The following is a 24,175-nucleotide window of genomic DNA, read 5'->3' as shown; positions in this document are numbered from 1 at the left end:
TTAATTACCTTATGACAAACTATATTCTTATGACAAACTATATTCTTATGACAAACTAATAATCTCGTCCCCTGGACGGTTTTCCTTATGACAAACTAATTTTCTTATGACAAACTAATAACCTCGTCCCCTGGACGGTTTTCCTTATGACAAACTAAATTTTCTTATGACAAACTAATAACCTCGTCCCCTGGACGGTTTTCCTTATGACAAACTAAATTTTTCCTCGTCCCCTGGACGGAATCTTATGACAAACTAATACGTCTCCCGGACGTTTCCACACACACACTCCCACGTTAAAAAATCGTCCCCTGGACGTTAAACCTTATTAATTTGTCCCCTGGACATTAACCTTAGTAATTATTATTAAAATACCGTCCCCTGGACGTTGAACCTTAATACCAATTAACAAATTTGTCCCCTGGACATTAACTAAAATTTTCCTTAAACAATTAAAACATCTCCTTGATATATAACCAATCTAATCTTAACATGTCCACCGGACCTAAATCACAGACACAGTTTTCTTTATTCTAATTTGACTCTATAACTAAGTGACTCTACTCATTAACTTTCTCACTCAATTTTTCAACACTTCATAATTTCCCATACTCAATATAAAATTTTTCTTTCTATGATTTACTGTCCTTTCCAATTAATTAATTTATTTTTTTGTTTAATATAATTTATAAATTAATTAATCTTTTCCACTTTATAAATTTTCCTAATTAACTTTCTCTGATTAAATTTTATAATTAATTTGCCACAATTTTTATACAATTATTATTTTCAATTCCTAATTTTCCACTGACAATTTTCACAATAAATTTATTTCACTTTTAAAATAATCCGTTTCACTTTTACTCACAATTTAATTTATTCAAACTCTAGTATCTTTTAATTAAATTTTAGATATTTTATTCAACTTAAAATTAATTTACTAATCACGTTCTGACTAGAATTTGTTTTCGGGTTGACTAGAATTTTCGACCGGTGAATTGACGTCACGCGGTTCCCGATTTTATTGACGTTAATTGAGTAAATCGATTAAATTAATGAATCTTAGAATTAATGCGGCCGACGGAATAAATTCCAGCCTGTATTAATCTTAAGATCAATTAATAAATTAATTTATAACGGCTGGAGAGCCTGGAATAAATTAATAAATTAATAGTTTTAATTACCGGATTATGTACGAGATAAATTTAGTTTTATTCCGGCTAGGGAGCCTTGAATAATTATTACAGAGTTTAAACCAGATATTGACGACAAATGACGCGACGGAACTTTCGAGAACACGAGATTGAACGGCTGGAGAGCCTGCACAGAAAAAAAAACTATCTTGGCTGAATATAAATTTTCTTGAATCAAGAAAATTTTTGGGTCAAAGAAGGAAGGCCAGAATTTTCTTCGAGCAAGTATTAAATTTACTTGAATTTTAAATCTTACGTCAATAAATCATTTCTTAAGTCAAAACTCTTTTACGATTGAATTAAAATACTTATTTATTAATTCAAGATACTTGATTTTCTCAATTCAAGAAAAATTTTATTTATCCAAGATTTGCTATTTACTTGTATTAAAAGTGAACTTATTTATCCGAAGTTAATACATTTATTAAGATAAATAATTTTTTTTTTAAAACAAGAAGCTTAATTTACTTCATTCAATAACAATATCTTTTGATTGAAAAAAATAAATTCGTTGTACCAACAAAATTCTGTTCTTCTGTTGGTAATATAGTTTCTCCAGACAAGCTGTATATGAACGACTTGAGCATAGAGTAATTTTCTTGGCTGAAGAAAATTTTGTTCTTAAGAAATGAATTCTAACTTACTCTCTCTTTCTCGCACTAGCATATTAAATTGATACTGAGTCCACATTTTTTATCGAAATAAATTAAAATTAAATAATTGAATTATATTATTTATAATAAGTTAACTAATTTATATAATTAAATAAATTTGTAATTTTTTTTCTAACCGAATTTTTTTTTATTAAAAATTTTAATATTCTTATATCGATATAAGAATATTAAAATTTCGATCGAAATTGTTTTATGAAAAATTCATATAATCTGTTCAGTATTTTGCTAAAATGTAACATTTTTCCAAATTATTGTCAAAAATCTTTTTATTTTTAATTCTGTGTTTAAGATTGAAAAATATGACTGACTGCAAAGACAGTGTGGGTTAATAGATGTAGGCAAAAGAAACGTAACTTGGCAGAGGCTGGGATGGCTTAGTTGGTAAAGCTCTCGCGCGACGCCGAATCGATCTGGGTTCGATTCCTGCGTTAAGCGATAATTGTTTTTCTCAATTTGTTACAATAGATAACTCATAGAGAAAATGTTCTATCCTCTGATAAAATGCCTCTAATTAAGTATTTATCTGCTTCACTATATTGTTAATAATATTGAAATCGAAAAATAATTTTTTCGATAAAAAATAAAAAGCTTCTTAGCTCAATAAATTTCTTTACTCAACTGAAGAGATTTATTTCTTAACTGAAATTATATTTTTGATTGCGACAAAAAAAATTTATTGGTCCAAGAAAGTTTTCTCATGATTTATAAAGTTATTTTTCTTAGTTTAAAAACATTTTCGTATTAACTCAAAACATTTTTTCTTAACGACAAGATAAAAACATTTTGGAGTAAGAGACGCAACTTTCTTGAGAGGAGAACATTTTCTTGAAACAAAATAAAAACGCTTTGGAGCAAGAAAGTAAATTTTCTTGAAAGAAGAACATTATCTTGAAACAAAATTAAATAATTTTGGAACGAGAAAGTAAATTTTCTTGAGAGGAGAACATTTTCTTGAAACAAAATAAAAACATTTTGGAGCAGGAAATTAAATTTTCTTCAGAGAAGAACATTTTCTTGAAACAAAATAAAAACATTTTAAAGCAAGAAACTAAATTTTCTTGAGAGGAGAACATTTTCTTGAAACAAAACATAAAGATTTTGGAGCAAGAGACTGAATTTTCTTGAGAGAAGAACATTTTCTATGATGAAGATCAAATCAATTAGATCCAGATATTAAATTTTCTCGAAAAAAGAACATTTTTTTAAAACAAGAGAAACTTCTCAAAACAAAATGCAAATTTATTAAAACAACAAAAAAAATTTCTTAAAGCAAGAAACTTTTCAAAAAACAAGAAACGATTTTTTCTTCATTCAAGAATAAAATTTTGAAGAAAATATTTTACTTGAACCAAGTAAATCTTTTTTTCTGTGTGAACTATCCGTTCTTTACGCTAGATCAACGGAAAGATATTAAGTAATGTATTATAATTAATTTGCCAGATTAATAGAATTAATCAGCGGCTTGAATTAATTATAATTTACCTCCAATTTTATTTACAGCAGTCCTTGGTAATTGCAGGTGATAATTTGCTTCGGGCTGCTCTCAATTTTACTGGTGTTCGTTGGTTTTCACGTTTTCCGTTGTCCGGCTTTCTCGTCCTCTTAATTCCTCCTTCGCCAATAATTTTAAAAATCCTTTTTTGTAATTGATACCTGTCAATGAACAGTGCGTATAAGTAAATGGTAATTTATTAATTGTTTAACAAATGGCTTTAGAGAGCCTAAATACAATTTTAATTAATTAATGTAATCGCCTCGTTCCACGTGAAGCGTGTATAGACGTAATTATTTACCTTGTAATTGTTTTGCGTCCGATCCTTTTGGTCGTCTGATCAACTCTCCCTGGGTGTCCAACGAACTCTCTCGATTTTTGGCACGGCACTCCCTTATAACTCTTCGATTCACCCCCGGAAAACTCATCCCTACTAAATTAATTAGCAAAAGAGAGGGGCGGATGTTCGGGTCTCACTGATTAGCGACACCCGGTGACATGTCGAATCACTCAATTTAATAAACCGAATTATAATTAGGGCCCGTTATCGACCGTGAACAAATCCAAATTTAGATCTTAATAAATAGCCATTGGAATCTATTTTACCCTGTTACAGCTTAAAATGCATTTAAAAAATAAAATTTTTAACTTCCCGCTAAGAAAATCGATGATTTTCGAAAAATTCGGGAAGTTATTGTTTTCACCCTGATTTTCGAAAATCGAGTTTTCATCAGATGTCGACGTTTTGAGGTCCTAGGAAGCTATTCTGACTATTTTCAGAATGATGTCCGAGTGTATGTGTGTGTGTGTGTGTGTGTGTGTGTGTGTGTGTGTGTGTGTGTGTGTGTGTGTGTGTGTGTGTGTGTGTGTGTGTGTGTGTGTGTGTGTGTGTGTGTGTGTGTGTGTGTGTGTGTGTAAACTCTTTGTAACTTTTTAACTAATGAACCGATTTAGATGGTTAAGGTGGCAATCGAAAGAGCTTGTTGGCCATCAACTTTCCTGAAAATTTCAGATCATTTGCTCATGTAGACTCGAAAATATCGGTGAATTACGAAAAAAAAAAATTTTTTTTTAGTTTATTAGTAATTTCTCAGAAACGACTTGAACGATCAACTTCAAAATCTAATCAGCTCTAGAATTTGATAAAACGCGTCGATTGCCGCCTTAACCACCTCAATCGGTTAATTTGTTCGAGAAATATCGTTAGAGAAAGAAATGGTGAAAAACGGGTTTTTCCAAATATCCCGAAACGGCTAAACGGATCGATTTTTAATTTGTCAAACGTCAAAATCGGTTCATTAGTTCAAAAGATATCGGCGCTGAAAAGTTAAAAAAATAACATAAAATGTTATTTTTTCCGGATAAATCAAAATAAAATGTACTAAATGTGTCTGAAATCATACAACTCTTTCTGTTAATAGTCTCTTTCGATCATCATTTAATGTCATCTAACTTGTTCTTTAGTTTAAAACATATCATCAGCAAAAAATTGAGAAAATCCACTTTTTAATGTTTTTCTCAGATAACCCTCGCAGACTTGAATCTCGGTGGAAACATCGTGGAAGAGTAAACACCGTGGATCCACCGTGGTTACACGGTGGGTTTGTTCCATTTCACCACCGGGTATACACAGTGTATCCACTGTGATTACGTGGTGTATCCACCGTGATTCCACGGTGACTTGACCACTGTGTATACACGGTGTTTCCACTGTGATTACGCGGTGTATCCACCGTGATTCCACGGTGACTTGACCACTGTGTATACACGGTGTTTCCACTGTGATTACGCGGTGTATCCACCGTGATTCTACGATGACTTTGTGCTATTTCACCACCGTGGTTCCACCGCGTAATCACAGTGGAAACACCGTGTATACACAGTGGTCAAGCCACCGTGGAATCACGGTGGATACACCGCGTAATCACAGTGGTAAAATGGAACAAACCCACCATGTTTCCACCGTGATTCAAATCTGCGAGGGAATTTAATATTATTGCTCTGACCTAAGTCAAAACTCATTCAAATCTTGATTTTGATCACTGACATTGATTTTTGCCTCGATACATTTATTTCATTGAACATAATCGAGAATAAAAATTTAAAAACCGCTTCTTCATTAACAATTTTCGATTCGTAACTTGTTAAACTTTAACAAAAAACGCAACTTGGTAGAACTTGAAAAGCTCATAAAAAATAATCGCAGGTAATAGCATTTTCGATCTAGAAGAGCTCGAAAATATATTCAGAGTAATGTTTTCAAGCTTCTTGAGCTCGAAAACAGCGGGAAGTTTTGGGGCTGGCCCGCAGGGTCAACCGACGCCCAGATTTTTTTTTTAATTTTGGGGGTTCCTCGTTCTGCCTACCCCTACCCCACTCCCATCCCCTACATATTTATATATATATATGGGGCATTCCACGCCAAATTAGACAGTTTTTCAACTTTGAAATTATGATTTCCTCTATTTTCTGACATTTTCTTGTATCTATGAAAAAACCCTTTTCGGCAAAGTTAAAGTTTGAAATTTTTTGGATCATCGGTTCAAAAGATGGGAAATTTTGAGAAAAACCGCTTTTTTGCTCCCAAATTCCATAATAATGGTCCAAATTCAGCGCTTTTTGTTTCAAAATTTTTGTTTTTTTATGCACTTTTCGAAAAATACAAAAAAATTATGCCAAGTGGTTTTTGTTTGATTAATGAAATTAAAAATTTTAATCGTGATGTTAAAACTGTTTGTGTCCTTTAATTTTTTCGAAATTTTTTTACGTTAAGCTTCTATCAATTCTAGAAATTTTAAGCCCCAGCCGATAGTGGAATTCGGACAGTTACTATTCTTTTTCGATTTTGGAAAATTTGAAAAATTTTTTTTTCGGTTTTATTTATTATTCAAACTATTTTTTGCTGTTTTACTCTTTTTTGAGTTATTTTGAATCAACTTTTATCATTAAAAGAAGTTTTAAAAAAATCCGAGTTTTAGTTTAAAAAAAAAAATTACAAAAATGTTATTTGAGGTAACCCATGGAGGAGTTGCCAGAGTTGAACGACAGGGCCCTACTTGGCCCAGCACTGGGGAACCTAGCTTTGACACATCTATATTGGCCCATGCTTGGCTCAAGATTGGGTACTCAGTCCTGACCGTTACAATGATTACCCGGGCTTGAGCTAAAACTGGGTAACCTAGCCTTGGCCGTTACAATGATTACCCAGGCTTGGGCCAAGACTAGGTTCCCTTGCCTTGGCCATCCACTGGCAAACCAGACTTGGGCCAAGGTAGGATTACCCAAGTTTGGCTATACCTATGGTTTAATAAGTAGATCATATAAATCTTGTATCAGTTCAACAATAGTAGATTCTTCCAGTAGCTATCGTTCGGTCTCAGCAATCAGAAGGACGGCAGTTCGCCCCTGGAACCCAGCAGAATTTTCACCAAGTTTTTTTCACATCATTTACCTCCTTTAGATAGTTTAAACGTTAATAATCATAAATTCTACGAAATTAGTAATAATAAAATTTTTTTTATTATTATTAATTTCTTTGTTTCCTCGATGAATGGGCAAGGTCTGGCAACAAAGTCAGGGCCAGGACTGGCAACGAAGCATGGGCCAGGTCTGGCAACCAGGTCAGACCCAATGTTATCATTCCAGAGTTCAACCAAGGCTGGGTCAAGGCTGGCTTACAAGCTTGGGCCAAAGTTCTACATACTTGCGCTAAGCCTGGGCCCGTCGTACTTTCCTCTCTGGGAAGTGACCACTCTATCGGCCAGTTAAGCGTATTTTTTTGTCGAATTAAGAATTAAAATATAAAAAACCAATTCATCTATAAAACAGTGATAGAATCTTGAAGCTTACTCTATCCAAAAATTCCCATAGAATCTACTCAACTGCGACAAAGACCGCATAGAAACCAATACAGTCTATAAGTATTCATACATTTAGCTCAAATTAAAAAAAAAATGTTGGAAAATCCAAAATTGCACACCTCAATCGCACATTTTATTTTTAATTATCACTTTCATTTATTTATTTTTTTTTTATTATGAATTTTTATTCAAATTTTAAATTATTAATTTGATTTTCTTAATTCCAGTTTAATTTTTTTTTTATTTAAATGTTTTCTAAATATCCCGAATTTTGTTGTAGATGTCGCTCTTTTTTTTTCAATCCTACTGTTTTACGCTAGTGCTGCTGCCAGTAATTGATAGAGAGAAAAGAAGAAAAAAAATAGAACAAGCAAATTGAAGCTGAATAAATTTCCTAAACGAGACATGAATTGATTTTTCTGAAAAAAGTTTGCCCGGTGCTATAGACCCACAAAACAAAACTAAAATATGTTAAAAAATTTTATCTTGAGCTATTTCTTATGATTCTGCAAAAACCGTGGCTCAAAAAATTATTTTGCTTAAAGATCTTTAAACTACACTAATGGAAAAAATTAAAGGATCAAAAAAAAAATTCCAAATTTTTGGGCGATTTTCAACAGGCCCTAACTTTGAGAGAAATGGTCGTACAAGAAATATAAAAAAAGGAAATTGTAGCTCCAAGTGTCTACTTTTTGGATTAAAACTTTAAAATTTTTTAGCGTCAGCAATTTTAGAGTAATCTTAGAAAAACCAGCGATAAAAAAATTTTCAAATTTTTTTAATTTTTTTTTTTTTTTTTTGGTCTTCGGGCGTGGAAAAAATTTTTTTTTGCTTAATAACCACTATGAGGATCGGATACCTTTATTATTCAGCTCCCTAGTAGAAACGTAATCAAGTATCTGGCCAGTAACTGGCTAGTTTAACTAGACTTAAGCTAGGAACTGGCTAGTATAATATCCAGTAACTGTCTAGTAACTGGCCAGTTTTACTAGATAGCAAATAAAACATGGCGACTCTTGTTGATCTTGAGGTTATTGAGTATTAAATATTGATTTTATTACAATTAAAAATTATAATAAAAACAACAACAACAACAATAATAATAATAATAATAATAATAATAATAATAATAATAATAATAATAATAATAATAATAATAATAATAATAATAATAATAATAATAATAATACACGGAAAAGTTATAAAATTTATTTATTAATTTATTATATTATATTTTTAAATATAAAACGAGAATCATTAATAACATAAAACAATAAAAATAATATTTATTTTTTTCGATTTCCCTCCCAGTCTTTTGCATTGACAATGAACAGTTGAGTCAATGGTTTCTGTGAGGTGTTCTTTCATACCAAAGTAAACAAATTCACCTGTCGTAACTTCATCAGCATCTGGCATTTTTTCTATTTCAAATGATACACTGCATTTATTTAGAAATGTTTTTGCACACATTGGCAAATCTGGGATAACTCCTCGTAAAATTTTTAATAATTCGTCTAGATGACAATCTGGAGTATTTGTTTTGATTGCCCACAACCGTAATTCGTTTATTGTGTCGATTTTTTTAACTTCATCCATTTTTTAAAATATATTACCGATTATTTTTATTTTGAAAGACACAATTTTTATTTTTTGTTAATTATTTGTATTGTTTCTTGATGTTTACTAAATATTATTCAACTTACAGGTTAAAGTGAAAAAATAAACATACACATACACTAGTATAAGTAGAACATCAGTGTGACCAATGTTTACGATTCAATTATAGGTGGCGCAACTTCCAGTTTTTACCTAGTTTCACTAGCCAGTTACTGGATAAGATTGCTGGCCAGTTACTAGATATGAACGCTAGCCAGATACTAGACTTAATCGAGTAAAAAATTGAACATTTCTACTAGGGCTTTAATTTCTTGTTTTATGGACCTTGATACGTCCACTTCTCGCCGAGATATCGGTCTTCAAATGGAAAAGGATCCGTTTGTCTTTGATTATCGACATCTCAGAAACCAATGATCGTACAAAAAGTTAATTGTAGATTTTAAAAACTTGAATAAATTCCCTTCAACGATTAGCCATTGCTTTTTCGAAAAAAAAATTTTTTCCTATCGTCACATAAATTTAAAAATGCAACAAAAAAAGGGCATTTTGTGGTTTTTTGGAAAATCAAGCGCTGAATCGAAAATATTGTGGAAATCGATAATGTTAACTGTGCATTTTACAGTTCAATATGTCCACAAAAACCCTTCGAAGAGCCAGATCAATTCAACCAGCCGTTTATTTGTTGCACTCGATCAAATTTTTGAAAAAATTAAAGGATCACGTTTTTTGCTCTGAAAAGCTCATAATCTTTAACAAGATGAAAACAAACATTTTTTCTAAGTTTAGTCCACAATTTTATCGCAGACAGTGCTTAAATTTCCAAAAAAGAAAAAAGTTTTTTGTTCAAAACAAAATTTTCGAAAAAATAAATAATTTTCAAAAAAATTTTTTTTTTGAATAACTTTAGGAAATTTACAAAACCAACACCCAATCGTTTTTAACACGTTTACATCGCTGCATTCCGTGATTTTACTGATCTCTCAGTCATTAAATTCAAAAAACATTTTTAAATTCCACCATTTAAATATAGTGGAAACCTAAACATGCAAACATGCAAAGAACCTTCTCAATAAGACAATTTATAGATAAATTGAGAAAAATATAGATAGCCCGAACTGGGAATCGAACCCAGACCAATTCGGTATCGCACCGAGTGCTCTACCAGTTGAGTAATAATAACAATAGTAAAAATAAAAATGGCCGCTAAGCTTTTAATGAATAATCAGTTTTACGTTTTTAATTAATTACAATTAAACTAGACAGATTTAGATAGTAATTTTCAATAGGGTTCTTATGATCAATGATACAAAGATAATAAAAAAAAGGTTAGGCCGATTAATTGTGTCTATCGAGAGTTATTTGGTTTACTAAGTTTCATACAGGACAATGGACAACTCGTGTCACTGGGATTGAAATAATTTATATTTAATTAATGGAATAATCAATCGACTTAAGATTGGGTCGAAATAATTCTTTAACAAATTGTCTTCGTGTTAGTATACAATTTGACCTATTTTAATGTCAAAGAGAGTATCGAAAAAATTTAATGTGAGTGAATGAGTCAACAAATTTAGAGCGATCATAAAGCACCCTCAGCGCTTTCGCGCTTGAGGTGTGCAATATGTGTAAAAATATTTATTAGAAATTAAATAATAAATGAAAATAACTTTAATTCTTGATGTCCGCTCAATCTCTATAGACAAAATTTTAGCTGATCGGATGTATATAATTTATTTACATCTATTCTAAATATTTATATTTATTTTGAAATATAACTTAATCAATTTGTTTCTTTACTTTGACATTAACAAATTAAATTAACTATTTTGCATATAAATGCTGATAACCTCAAAAAAAATCTGTCTATCGGTTGACCCTGCGGGCCAGCCTTAAAACTTCCCGCTGTTTTCGAGCTCGAAAATACTTTTGTATGCCATTGTTTTCGAAAAAAACCGTTTTTTAGCATTTCTTTCTTCCACGATATCTATCAAACAAATTATCCGATTGCGATGGTTGAGGTCGCATTCGACGCGGCTTATTAGGTTCTAGAGCTGATTAGATTTTGAAATCGATCGTTCAATTCGTTTCTGAGAAATCAATAAAAAACTATAAAAAAAAAATTTTTTTTTTCGTAATTCGCCAATATTTTCGAGTCTACTTGATCAAATGATCTGAAATTTTTCAGAAAAGTTGATGGCCAACAAGCTCTTTCGATTGCCGCCTTAACCATCCAAATCGGTTTATTAGTTAAAAAAGTTATAGACCGGTCACATACACACACGCACGCGCGCACATACAGACATCCGGACATCATTTTGAAAATAGTCAGAATAGCTTCCTAGGACCACAAAACGTCGACAGCTGATGAAATTTCGATTTTCGCAAATCGGGGTGAAAACAATAACTTCCCGAAATTTTCGAAAATCATCGATTTTCTTAGTGGGAAGTTAAAAAAAAAGAAGAAAACCAATTTAATTACATTTAATTTGTTTTTTTACAAAAATATATAAAAAAATATGGCCGCTATATTTTTCGTGAATTGTAAGTTTTTGATTTATATTAATTATAATTAAACCAAAAAGTTTTGAATAATGGTTTTCATAAGGGTTCTTCTGTTTAAGAATTCGAGTGTATTAAAAAAAATAGATCAATCTGTTGTGGATTTTTTTAGTTAATGTACCAACATCCTTACATACTGACGGACATCACAGGATTTGTTTATAATTTTTATTTTTTCAATCATTTTTTTTTAAAAAAAGGGGAATTGAAATTGTATTCATTTTATTCATTAATAAATTATCTTTCAAATGGTATGAATTTAAATCTTGTTGAGTATATTTGAACAAATGTAAAATTTTTTCTACGTGAGTGAATCAGCTTGGATCGAGTAAGAGTTAGTAGGACAGATCTCATTGCTTCGCAAATGAGTTGTGCCAAATTATCCCTCAAAGAATAAAGTCAATAGTGTTAGTGTCTTTCTCTGATTTTACTTTTTTAGTCCCCATAAAAACGTATTGGGTAGAAAGTTAATCAGCTATGAAATTTCATTTTTTTTTTTTAGATCCTTTTATTTGTATTATAATGTAGAAGTAAATTTTCTAAAGTTTTACATATTGTAAAAATTATATTAAAATAATAATGACTTAAGATGTTGAAGAAAATAAAGTAAATAATAAAATGAAATAAAATATTAAATACTGAATAAGATATTAAATGAACTAATGATTATTTTTTAAAGTTATCTATCAAGGTAACTTTGACTATTTAAATTATACAAAGAAATTCCAATAAAATTATTTTGATAAAAATTTGTAGGCTGATTTCAAATTTTCAAATTTCGTAAATGTTAAGTGACCTACATTGCCGCTCTATATTGTCTGTCTTACTCCTTTTTACAGTTTAAAGAAATTCATAAGTAGTTAAATCGGTTACGTAACAAATGATCCGAGGACAATTGATCCGCGACAATTAATCCGCGACAATTGATACTTGCGACGATTGATCCGTCGATAAAATGCGTGTGACATGAAAAATTACGCCCTTTTTTCACTAATTTTGTGTGCGTGTAACATAAAAAATATACTCACACACAAATTAGTGAAAAAAGGGCGTAATTTTTCATGTTACACGCATTTTATCGACGGATCAATCGTCGCAAGGATCAATTGTCGCGGATTAATTGTCGCGGATCAATTGTCCTCGGATCATCGGTCGTGTCACCAGTTAAATCGTATGAGCTAAAAAGGATTTTTAATTGTTTTCATTCCGCTTACAAGGCTTATAAAATAGTAGTTAGATACTAACAATTTGCCATAAATTTAATATTTAAACATTCAAAATTTTAATTTAACCAGTAACTGATGGTACATCCTTTAAATACTTGATTTGCTTATCTGGTTCAGTTACCTCTGCTGCTTTCTCAGGACAGTCAACATGATCAAAATCATGGTCATAACATATATGAATTTCATACAAATAGGATTCAGTTCGTTCCTAAAAGCATAAAAATTATTGATATACGAATTAAAAAATCTTGAAAAGTTTAAGATAGCAAACGACTTAATTACTTTATTGGAAATCGTAGAAATCCTAGGGAGTTTCCGAACCATGTCCTTTATTGCATTACTTATATCTCCTAGAGATGCGGTATTTCCAGGTGAAATTCCTCTATCATTAAGTGCTTGATCTATATTATACTGATCATATAACTCTAAAGTTTTAGAAAAGAATTTTCCTATACTGTCAAGGTCTTTATGACGAGCTGCACAACGTCCATGTTTAGTCCACTCATGTTCCCACAGTTTGGCATTCGGATCACCCTCTCCAGATATGTCGACACCAAACCAAACTGGCGTTAATCTATCTTTGATATCATTTAGATCATCAATATTAAATGGTATATCTAGCGGGCATTTCTTTTTCAATATTGACTTGTTTGGCCGAGTTGTTTGTGGCCATAATCCATGGATAGACCATGAGTCTGGAGTGTTGCATTCTTTGTCAGACTGACTCAATACACGTGCTCTATAACACGAAGCCTTCGGCCACTGTAATGATAACTTGAAATATTCAAAACACATGAATGCCGATGATTCAGCGTCATTACAAACTTCATCATCATCGGCCTGCCTATATTAATCGTTACAAATAGAAACATTTAATTAAAACTCCTTGATCATGAAGTACAATTTGAAATTATTTATATTGTGAAACACCAAATATGAAGTAGTATCCATATAACAATCTTGTTCAAGGCTTGAGCAAGCCTGGTCTTAAGTTCAATAGATGGTAGTGTCTAGCTGCAGATACTTGTGGCTAGATTTCAATAGCAAGTCTATAGTGCAAGTCTAACGCAAGTAATTCGTGCCAGACTATAACTCGATTCTGAAGGAAAACTATAGTTGAAAATAGTTGCGCATGGCTTGCTCAAGATCTGCTCGAGACTCATAAGTAACCTTGAGCTTTGAGCAAGTCATGTGTACCTGCCGTAAGTTACTGGTGCACAAAATGCGCCAGAAACTAATAAACTGGACCGTATCTGATATATTTAATAGGGTGGGCCGAAAATCCGCTTTTTTAAAATTTTTATTATTAATACCAAAAATATTTTTCCTTGTACAAAAAAAAAATGTTTCGGAAATCAAAAAAAATTTTAGGTCGATATCTTAGGCTCGCCAAATCGCGCTAAAGTTAGAAGTTGTTTAAAATTTTTTTTCCAACACATTTTGAACGGAAATTTAACTTTCTACAAAAAAGGTCCTATAACAAAATTACATAAAGTTGATAGTTACTCAGATAATTGCAATTTCGCTTTGAAAAATGAAATTTTTCAAAATATTATTACTTTTTCAGGGTAAAAAATAAATTTTATCATAAAAATTTCGTAGGAAATTCAATTTTCTACAAAACAGACCTAACAAAAATTTATTCAAAGTTGATAGTTACAAAAATAATAGCAACTCTTGGTGAAAGCCACTAAATAACGAGAAATGTAACTATCTAAACATAAAACTGCCAGTTTCTGAATAACTATAAATTTCAAGTTTTTACCAGAAGACCAATTTTGTAAGAAATTTGATTTTCCATGAAATTTATATGATAAGATTCATATTTTACCCTGAAAAAGTGATATCTTGAAAAATTATATTTTTTAGAACAAAATTGCAATTATTTCAGTAACTATCAACTTTACGTAATTTTATTATAGGACCTTTGATGTAGAAAATTAAATTTCCAATTAAAATAAGTTGAAAGAAAATTTTTAAACAACTTCTAACTCTAACGGGATTTGGCGAGCCTAAGATATCGACCTAATTTTTTTTTTGTTTTCCGAAATATTTTTTTTTTGTACAAAGAAAAATATTTTTGGTATTAATAATGAAAATTCAAAAAAAGTGGATTTTCGGCCCACCCTTATCTTTAATATTCTTGAGTACAATGCCTTGAGCAAGTCATGCACGTCTTAATGACGATTTCTTGCTACATGATCTTGCGCAAGACCTATACGTAGAAATAAACACTAGTGACTATTAGGGGTTTTTCTCAAGGTACTGGCACCAGAATCTTGCTCAAGCATGTGTTACTTGGGTATGTAGAATTTAAAGAAGTTAATTACATTAAAGATTATTTAACTTCCCTGGCGGACCCGATATGACGGTAGAATTACGGTAAGTTACCGTAGATTACGGTACGAGGGTAATATACCGTAACATACCGTACCTTCCCGTAGTTCTACCGTAATTTACCGTACTTCTGCCATACTATTACCGCAATTCTATCTCAATCCTGCCATTTCATGACTGCAAGATAGGGTAAATTAACGGTAGAACTATAATAAAAATACGGTACCTATTTGTGCGATCATCAAAACAAAGTTCTGGTTCTTCACTATTATGAGTAATATCTTTACTGTTGATTACAATACAGCCTACTAGCTATCGTACACTGCCGCATTACGGTGGTTCACGGTAAATAATTTACGTGATTAATTATAGGACATGTTTGTTCATACTTGAGAAGTTCTGATAAATCCACGCTGCGTAAATGTAAGGGCCTTATTTCCACACCATTTCTATCGATTCATTTTGTCTTTGTTTGGCAGATGGCGCCATGTAAATTTTTGATTCGAGTAATAAAATCCTAAGTAAGCATCAATTCCCAAAATAATAGGTTAGAGAACTAAAAGTGACTCAAAGGTTATTTTGTACTAATTTATGAAATGGTACAGCAATTGGGTGATTTTCCGAAAACATTTTCTTACAAGGTAATTAACTTTAAGATTATGTTAGTGTTTATAAATTTTAAAAACTTATTATTTATAACAGTGCCGATGAAATTGAATATTTTCAATAAATTTTTTTCATTCACGGAAGCCAAATTTGAAGATAAATAGATCATTTGCTACAAATTATATATATATTATAATCATAATTATATATATGTTATATAATCAACGTAACTGAAGAATAGCATAAAAAATTACTCAATTTCTATAAAAACTTTCTTTCATCGAAGCATCGAGTGATTAATTAATTGTTATTAATGTAACAGGTACAAAAACTTTCTCAGGTCGGTGATGCAGCAATATTTTTACATGAGATGACTTATCATGATATCTTGGCTTGCCAAAATCGACGAGTGAGGTATATGGAAATTAATTATTATAAATTAACGGTATTATATTTGCCTAATAACTGTACTTCGATTTATAACTGCATATAAATATTTTAAAGGAAATGTGCACTCGAGAGGAGGGTCACCGTGACACCGAATGATGATCACCACAATGAAGAACCGTAACTTACGGTAGAGCTACCGTAACTTACGGTAATTTTACGGTGACTTACGGTAGTGTTACGGTAGCTCTACCGTAACTAACGGTAGTTTAACGGTACTTCTACCGTAACTCACGGTACTCCTAGCGTAACTTACGGTAATTTTACGGTGGCTCTTCCGTAACTTACGGTATTTCTACCGTAATTTTACGGTGGAGCTACCGTTACACCACCGTAGGTTACGGTAGCTATACCGTAAGTTACGCTAGAACTACCGTAAGTTACGGTAAACCTACCGTAATACTACCGTAGACCTACCGTAATACTACCGTAGACCTACCGTAATATTAGATCCGCCAGGGTTAAATCATTTTTAATATTTTATATCGTATTATTTATCAGGATTTGTTAAGATTTACAAAGACCGGTCTTAAACTTGTTCCTGAACAGATTAGTAAATAATTTAATACCTAATGATTTTTGTATACAATAAGTTTGTGTATGAAACAATACCACACGGAAAGAAAATTATAGAAACGGTTCCCATAATTCGATATAAATTTTTCCTATACCAACGTAAGAATTATGACCATAAATAATGGGAGCAGTTCCTATAATTATAAAAATGTTTTCCATAATTATAGGAGCAGTTTCTATAATTATGGGAATGCTACCCATAACATTATAGAAATGGTTACTATAATTTATAGGAATTGTTTCTATAATTTATAGGAATCATTCCCATAATATTAGGAATGAACCCTATATTTTATAGGAACCATTCCTATAAAATTATAAGAATGGTTCCTATAATAGTATGGGAACTATTCCCATAATATTATAGGAATGGTTCCCATATTGGTATAGGATCTATTCCCATATATAATGGGAACCATCCCTATAATAGTATGGGTACAATTCCTATACCATTATGGAAATTGTCCCCACAATGCATAGCAAAAGTTCCCATCATTTTCTTTCCATGTATCAGATTAATTGAAGCAATACATTTTAAAGAATATTTCTATTAATTGTTTTTTACGATGTATTTTTATTATAATATTTATAGTACCTTTTTATTAAATCTGCTTTGGTAGACGCAATTAAAATAACACCTACAATGCATAACTTTATTGAACAAAAATGAGACATCATGATAACTATACAAAATAGTATACTACACTAAATACAGTATCTTGAAAGAAATAAAAATTTACTAAAGTATTTTTTGAAGTAATACCCATGTAAGCATTATATATACCTACTCATGTATCATAGACTCAATATTGTTATCGTGAACAGTAATAAGACTTACCAATTAGTCGTCCTCGTACATGAACATGAAGTTTTTCCTTAAACAATTATATAGTTTGGATGATTAAGTCAACAAAATTTTTTTATTTAAATATATATCAATTTTTTTTCCCTTGTTCGTTTTTTCCTGTTGTATACGTAAATTCGTAATTGATATTTTTTTTCCTCAATTTTTATAATTTTCTAGCTTGAATTATCATTCAAATGAATCTTGGTAGAATATTTGTAACTGACACAGTAAAAAAGGATTCATTAAATCCACACATATGGTGTGTAAAATGAACTTTTTCTACTTATTTATATGTTATTTTAACATGTCGTGAGTGTTGAAAAAGTTACACGCGTATATGTTAAAAGTAGCAAATTTTCCAAGATTCTTATGTGATGGTCGAAATTATATTTAACATCCCATACAGGAGCTGCCAGAGTTGAACGACGGGGCCCTACTTGGCCCAGCACTGGGGAACCTAGCTTTGACACACCTGTATTGGCCCATGCTTGGATCAAGATTGGGTACTCAGTCCTGGCCGTTACAATGATTACCCCGGCTTGGACCAAGACTGGGTTCCTCTATTTTGGCCATCCAATGGCAAGCCAGACTTGGACCAAGACTAGGTTCCTCTATTTTGGCCATCCAATGGCAAGCCAGACTTAGGCCAAGACTGGGTAACCTAGCCTTGATGGCCGTCCAATGGCAACCCATACTTGGGCCAAGGTAGGATTACCCAATTTTGGCTATACCTATGGTTTAATCAGTAAATCATATAAATGTATCAGTTCAACATTAGTAGGTTCGTCCAGCAGCTACCGTTCGGACCCAACATTTAGAAGGACGGCAGTTCACGCCCAGAGCCCAGCAGAATTTTCACCCAGTTTTTTTCACATCATTTACCTCCCTTAGTATTTTAAACGTTAATGATCATGAACTCTGAGGTTAATAATAATACAATTTTTTTTTAATAAAATTTATTCGTTTCCTCGATGTATGGGCCAGGACTGGCAACCAAGCATGGGCCAGGTCTAGCAACCAGGACTGGCTCCGTGTTATCATTCCAGACTTCTAACAAGGCTGGCTTACAAGCTTGGCCCAAGGTTCAACATACTTGGGCCAAGCATGGGACGAGCCTGGTCCCGTCGTACTTTCCTCTCTGGGATATTTTGTGTGTTGAATTGACAGTAACATATAAAAAGTGTTACTTTCGTATATATAAAATAATATTTTTGTGTGTTATAACAAAATCGATTGCAATTTAATACTCTTAAGGGTGTAGTCTAGTTCGTGGGTTAAAAAAATAGTTTATGTTTGGGAATTTCTTGCGAGCTTGGTATGAAAGATAAGCATACAAACACTGTTCGGGATGATAAATGAAGTCTTTAATTATAAAAAAAAAATTGTTTTATTCATTTTTATAAGTATGTTCATACAAAAAGTGTACTCTAACGGAGCGCCATAATTTAAAGGCACGTCGGTTCAATCACGATATTTCAGCAACGGCTTATCTGAAACAAAAAAATCTGGGCGTTGGTTGACCCTGCGGGCCAGCCCCCAAACTTCCCGCTGTTTTCGAGCTCTAAGATCTCGAAAACATAAGTACAGATACATTTTCGAGCTCTTCGAGCTCGAAAATACCTTTGTTTCCCTTTTTATGAGCTTTTCAAGCTCAAAAGGGTTACGTTTTATGTGAAAGTTTATAAATTTAGAATCTTAAATAATTAATGAATGAGCGTTTTTTATATTTGTTCACAATTTTGTTTAATAATTAGCTCAAAAATGATTATTCACGTGATATGTTGTATCTGTATTGTGTAAGTATATCGTGATACGAGCAAACATGACGATTTTTAGGCAGTCACTTCCAATGACTTATATAAAGAAGAACATATTAGTTTTGAAAATTTTGTTCAGTAATTATGATGTTATTCAATGGAAAAAGCAGTTATAGATTTTACACGAAAAAAATAAATTTCGTCCTGATAACAAAAGACGGGATAACGAAAGATTTTGTTATAATTACAAACATGATTAGCTTACGGTAACAAATCAATTTGTTATAATAACAAACGAATTTGTGTCGTAATTAAGAAGTCGATTTGTTATGAGAACACATGATGTTTATTATAATAATATCGTCGTATTTTAAAGCCGACATATGCTACCGTAAGTAATCTTAGCTTATGATTACAAAAATGTTTGTTAATGCTACAAATTCATTCTGTTACTTTAACAAATCAGTTTTTTTATTGGAACAAGACAGTTTCGTTACAGTTACAAACCATTCCTTGGCCCAACAAAGAATTTGCTAGCATTACAAAAACATTGTAATCCCAACGAATGCTTCGTTATCCGTATATTAAGGCAGAATTTTGTTACCGTAAGTTATCTTATCTTGTGGTCACAAAAAATTATTTTCCGTGTACATTTATTACCCCGTTAACGATATCTCTCGAACGGGTTATCTGATTGGGACGTTCTTGGCAGCAATCGAATGATTTTATCGAGTTCTAGAGCTGATTAGATTTTTGAATTGATCAATTCGATAGTTTCTGAAATATTCACAAAAAACGAAAAAAAACGATTTTCTTTCATTCTTTCGTCGACGATATCTCTCGAACGGATTATCCGATTAAGACGGTTGAGGTGGAAATCGAAAGCTTTTATTGAGGTCTAGAGCTGATAGAATTTTGGGAATGATTGGTTTAGTCGTTTCGACGATATTTGCTAAAAACCGTTTTCTACTATTTCTTTCGTCAACGATATCTTTTGAACGGATTATCTGATTAAGACGTTCTTGGTGGCAATCGAAAGCTTTTATCAAGTTCTAGAGCTGATTAATTTTTCGAATTGATCGATCCAACAGTTTTTACAATATCCAAAAAAAACGAAAAAATAAATTTTTTTTTTTTTTCGTATTTCTTAAATATCTCATAGTTTATTTGACTAAATGGACTAAAATTTTTTTGAAAATCTAAGTTCAGAAGATATCTTTCGAATGCCGCAAGAACCATCTAAATCGGTCCATTCATCAAAAAGATATGAGAGGTTTACACACACAAACACACACACACACACACACACACACACACACACACACACACACACACACACACACACACACACACACACACACACACACACACACACACACACACACACACACACACACACACACACACTCGGACATCATTCTGAAAATAGTCAGAATAGCTTCCGAGGACCTCAAAACGTCGACATCTGATGAAATTTCGATTTTCGCAAATCGGGGTGAAAACAATAACTTCCTAAATTTTTCGAAAATCGTCGATTTTCTTAGCGGGAAGTTAAAAATAAAACTAAGGTGGCCGATAATGCATACAGAGGTAATTTTCTTGTATCTATATTCGGCCACCCTATTTTTAATATAAATTAGGCAAAAATCATTAAATTATTTACTCCTAAAATTAGTCTGAAACGAGCTAATAAGATTACAAAAAAAAATTGGACTTTCATTGTTATTTTTAATTAGTAATAGGTTATTGAAGAAACAAGAAACCTTAACATATCTGATAAGAAATCACCAGAAATCGCATCTGACGCACTAATATTTTGTTTTTAATTATAAAATGATTTTTTACAGTAATCAAAGTATGTTCAATCCAAACTAGATTAATTGATTTTTTTTTAACTATTTACGCATGAATACGTACTTATGATGGAAATATATCAATTTTTCGACTAAGTGGTCGATAAAGGGGGCCTGGCCGATAGAGAGGTCACTTACCTTATTTATTTTATTTTATTTTTTCTTTCTCTTGTTGCTAAGGACTACAACTCGAAGCTCATCGACCAATCCCCTCACTGGTTCTTTACTCAGATGACCCATAATGATCTTACAATTATTATAGGATCTGTCTATTTTAGGCCTTCCATAGATACTACGACCATACTGGAGTTGCTGGAGCCAACACTGGGTGATCTGCTGCAAACGCTGGAATTTGACCTTTTCCTGGTAGGTGGTGACTCCAACGCCCACGTGGGTGCCCTAAATATTTTAGATCATAATGCAGTTTTTGGTACGCACTTATACCACGATAGAATTACTAAAGACTCCGCCGTCAACTCCAGGGGCAAGAAACTGGTAGACTTCATGGAGGATAATGGCTTTATTTTGATCAATGGCCGGGCAGCCGGAGACTGTCCTGGCAACATCACTTATGTTGGCTTAAATGGTACTAGTATAGTAGACTTGGTTTTGGCCCACGTGGAAGGTCTCAATCTAATTGACGATTTTTACGTGGATCCGAACCTTTTCATGTTAGATCATCATCCAATACACATCTATGTTAATTCACCAACTTGCTCTCTGCCTAGTGTTTCTGAGGACCTCTCATCCTCTCTTAAATCACACTTAAGATGGACTCCTATAAATGCTGAAAACTTTACTCTTGCTATGTACTACTCACAAAGAGCCATGGTCGCATCAACGTCTTCACCAGAGAACTCCAGGATAACTACCAGGCTGCGGTACAGGAAGCTGCTGAGAGAACAGGGATGATTTTCAGGCCTTCCAATGGCTTCCAACCACGAACCTACCTCAGTTAGTGCCTTCCTCGTTTCGAAACGCAGATATAAGAGTCTGATCAAACAAAGTAAACGTGAATTTTTTAGGCAAATCACAAACAATTTTGCTGCTGTTTCTAATCCGGCATAATTTTGGCGTACTGTCCGGTCTGTTAAAGGTACCACGTGCCGCTCTACACTTAGCGTTGATTCCTGGAACAATTTCTATGAAGGTCTTTATCCTCCAAGGACTCCTTTGTTAAAAGAACTTGCTCTGGTTGAGCATCCATTTCTGGATGCGGATATTACCTACTTCAAAATCGTGAGAAGTCTGAACAAGCTTAAAAGTCGGAAAGCTCCCGGTGTTGATGAAATCTCAAATGACTTTTTGAAAAATCTTCCGTCTAATTGGATTCTTTATCTGCAGGTTATGTTTAACACTATATTCTCCTCAGGTGTCACTCCAGAGTCTTGGTCTAATATTATTCTTACAATGCTTCATAAGAAGGGTCAAACTTCAAATCCGAACAACTACAGAGGTATTGCCCTAGTGTACTGTATAACCAAACTTTTTACTCAGATCATTAATGACAGAATTATGTGTTGGGCCGAGGAAAATAGTGTCCTCCCTGAGGAACAAGCTGGCTTTCGGCGCTCAAGAGGGTGTGTCGACAATACTTTTGTTCTACTGTCAGCCTTGATCATATTTCTTAGACAGCAAGGAGCTAGAGCTTACGGTCTGTTTGTTGACTTTAGTAGAGCCTTCGACTCTGTCCCCCATGAAGCTCTCTGGGCCACCTTACTATCACGTGGCATTTCTACAAAGATCATCATCGTTCTTCGGAGTCTCTACAGTCGCACAAGTATGCGAGTTAAGGTAAATGGCTCCTTTTCCAAACCGGTGGATGTTACGTTAGGTGTCTTACAAGGTGAGATCTTGAGTCCTCTGTTATTCATACTGTACATTGCTGACATTGTGGATTTCTTCAAAAAAAAAGGCGTGACTGGTATCCACTTAAATAATCTCATTAACCTTCTTATGTTGCTGTATGCTGATGACCTGGTAGTTCTTTGCGTCAATGCTAGGATGCTCAGACTTTGCCTGTTACTTCTTGAAGAATACTGCTGTTGGAAACGACTTGAAGTGAACATCAGTAAAACTAAAATTGTTATATTTAGACCCTCGGGTGGAAGGGTAGACTGGCCACACTTTCTGCTCTCTCAAAAGCTAAAATTGCTTTGGGTACTGCGTTAAGAATCCTTGCTAGAGTTAAAGCCGATTCCTGGCTAGGCAAAATTAAGGTATACAACGCCATGGTTAGGTCAACTGCCCTTTACCGAGCACACGTTTGGGATTCAAGGTATCTGGATACCTTAGAACCGGCTCAGACGGGCTTCTTTAAAAGAGTACCGAATCTACCGCTCAATGCACCCAGCCATGCACTTAGACATGAACTTGGCCTTGAACCTCTTGCGGTGCATATTTTGGATGCAGTGATCCAATGGATAGTTAGATTCTTAAAATTGAGCGAAGATAGACTGCCAAAGGTGTGTCTCTTCAGATTAGTTCAACTCGCCTTTCCACCTAAAATTTCAACAGCTAACAGCTTCACAGTAAGTCTCAGAATGGCTCCTAACTTCTTGATGCTCAACTGGGTTACCCAATTGTGGTACATATTGCATGAACTTGGCGAAGAGTTTCTTTTTACGAAACTGTGTCCGGCCTTTTGGGAATCAAGGCGCGGGATGATTGTACAAAAATATAAACATTTCCTCAGGGATAGGGACCAATCGAGGTATCTGGCCTCCCTCTCGTGTCAGCTAAAGTTCCCTAAGCCTCTAAACTATGGGGTGGCCCATTACCTCAAACTCTGTCCTAGTTTTGCTGCTAATACTATGGCTCAATTGAGACTGGCCACGTTTCATGATGGTAGGTTTACAATAAACGGAATCTCCTACAAAACCACCCCAATGCAGTTATGCTTGATTTGTAACACTGGAGAAATGGAAACCGTTGAGCACATTCTCATCTGTTGCCCAATCTATGCTGCTTTTCGTCAACACTATCTTGCCTTTATTAGGGAACCTAGCTTTGGCACACCTATATTGGCCCGTGCTTGGCTGAGGATTGAGTATTCAGTCCTGGCCGTTACAATGGCGACCCAGCCTTGGGCGAAGACTGGGTAACCTAGCCTTGGCCATTCAATGGCACCC

At 33.2% G+C, this 24,175-nt stretch overlaps 2 protein-coding genes across 2 annotated transcripts in view; one reads left to right on the top strand and one right to left on the bottom strand.

Moving 5' to 3' along the window:
- LOC130672627 (uncharacterized) overlaps positions 1-24,175 on the top strand; it is a 167,616-nt gene that overhangs the window by 131,461 nt on the left and 11,980 nt on the right. The window lies entirely within an intron of this gene.
- Positions 11,875-17,364, bottom strand: LOC130672626 (ribonuclease Oy-like). Its single transcript, XM_057477270.1, has 3 exons — positions 17,183-17,364; positions 12,904-13,465; positions 11,875-12,829 (listed from the first exon to the last, which is right to left on the bottom strand). The coding sequence occupies exons 1-3, from the start codon at positions 17,263-17,265 to the stop codon at positions 12,683-12,685; spliced, it is 792 nt and encodes a 263-aa protein (XP_057333253.1). The 5' UTR covers positions 17,266-17,364; the 3' UTR covers positions 11,875-12,682.

Source organism: Microplitis mediator, chromosome 8 (assembly GCF_029852145.1).
Source record: "Microplitis mediator isolate UGA2020A chromosome 8, iyMicMedi2.1, whole genome shotgun sequence".
Classification (NCBI taxonomy): Eukaryota; Metazoa; Arthropoda; class Insecta; order Hymenoptera; family Braconidae; genus Microplitis; species Microplitis mediator.
The sequence above is the reverse complement of the archived record's forward strand: the minus strand, read 5'-3'. Positions and strand labels throughout refer to the sequence as shown.

Excerpts from the sequence above, each read along its gene's own strand:
- LOC130672626 (XM_057477270.1), bottom strand. The coding sequence starts at position 17,265 with ATGATGTCTCATTTTTGTTCAATAAAGTTATGCATTGTAGGTGTTATT. Across the intron at positions 13,466-17,182 it reads AAAGCAGATTTAATAAAAAG|GCAGGCCGATGATGATGAAG; the intron begins GTACTATAAATA and ends CGATTAATATAG. Across the intron at positions 12,830-12,903 it reads TTTCTACGATTTCCAATAAA|GAACGAACTGAATCCTATTT; the intron begins GTAATTAAGTCG and ends TTATGCTTTTAG.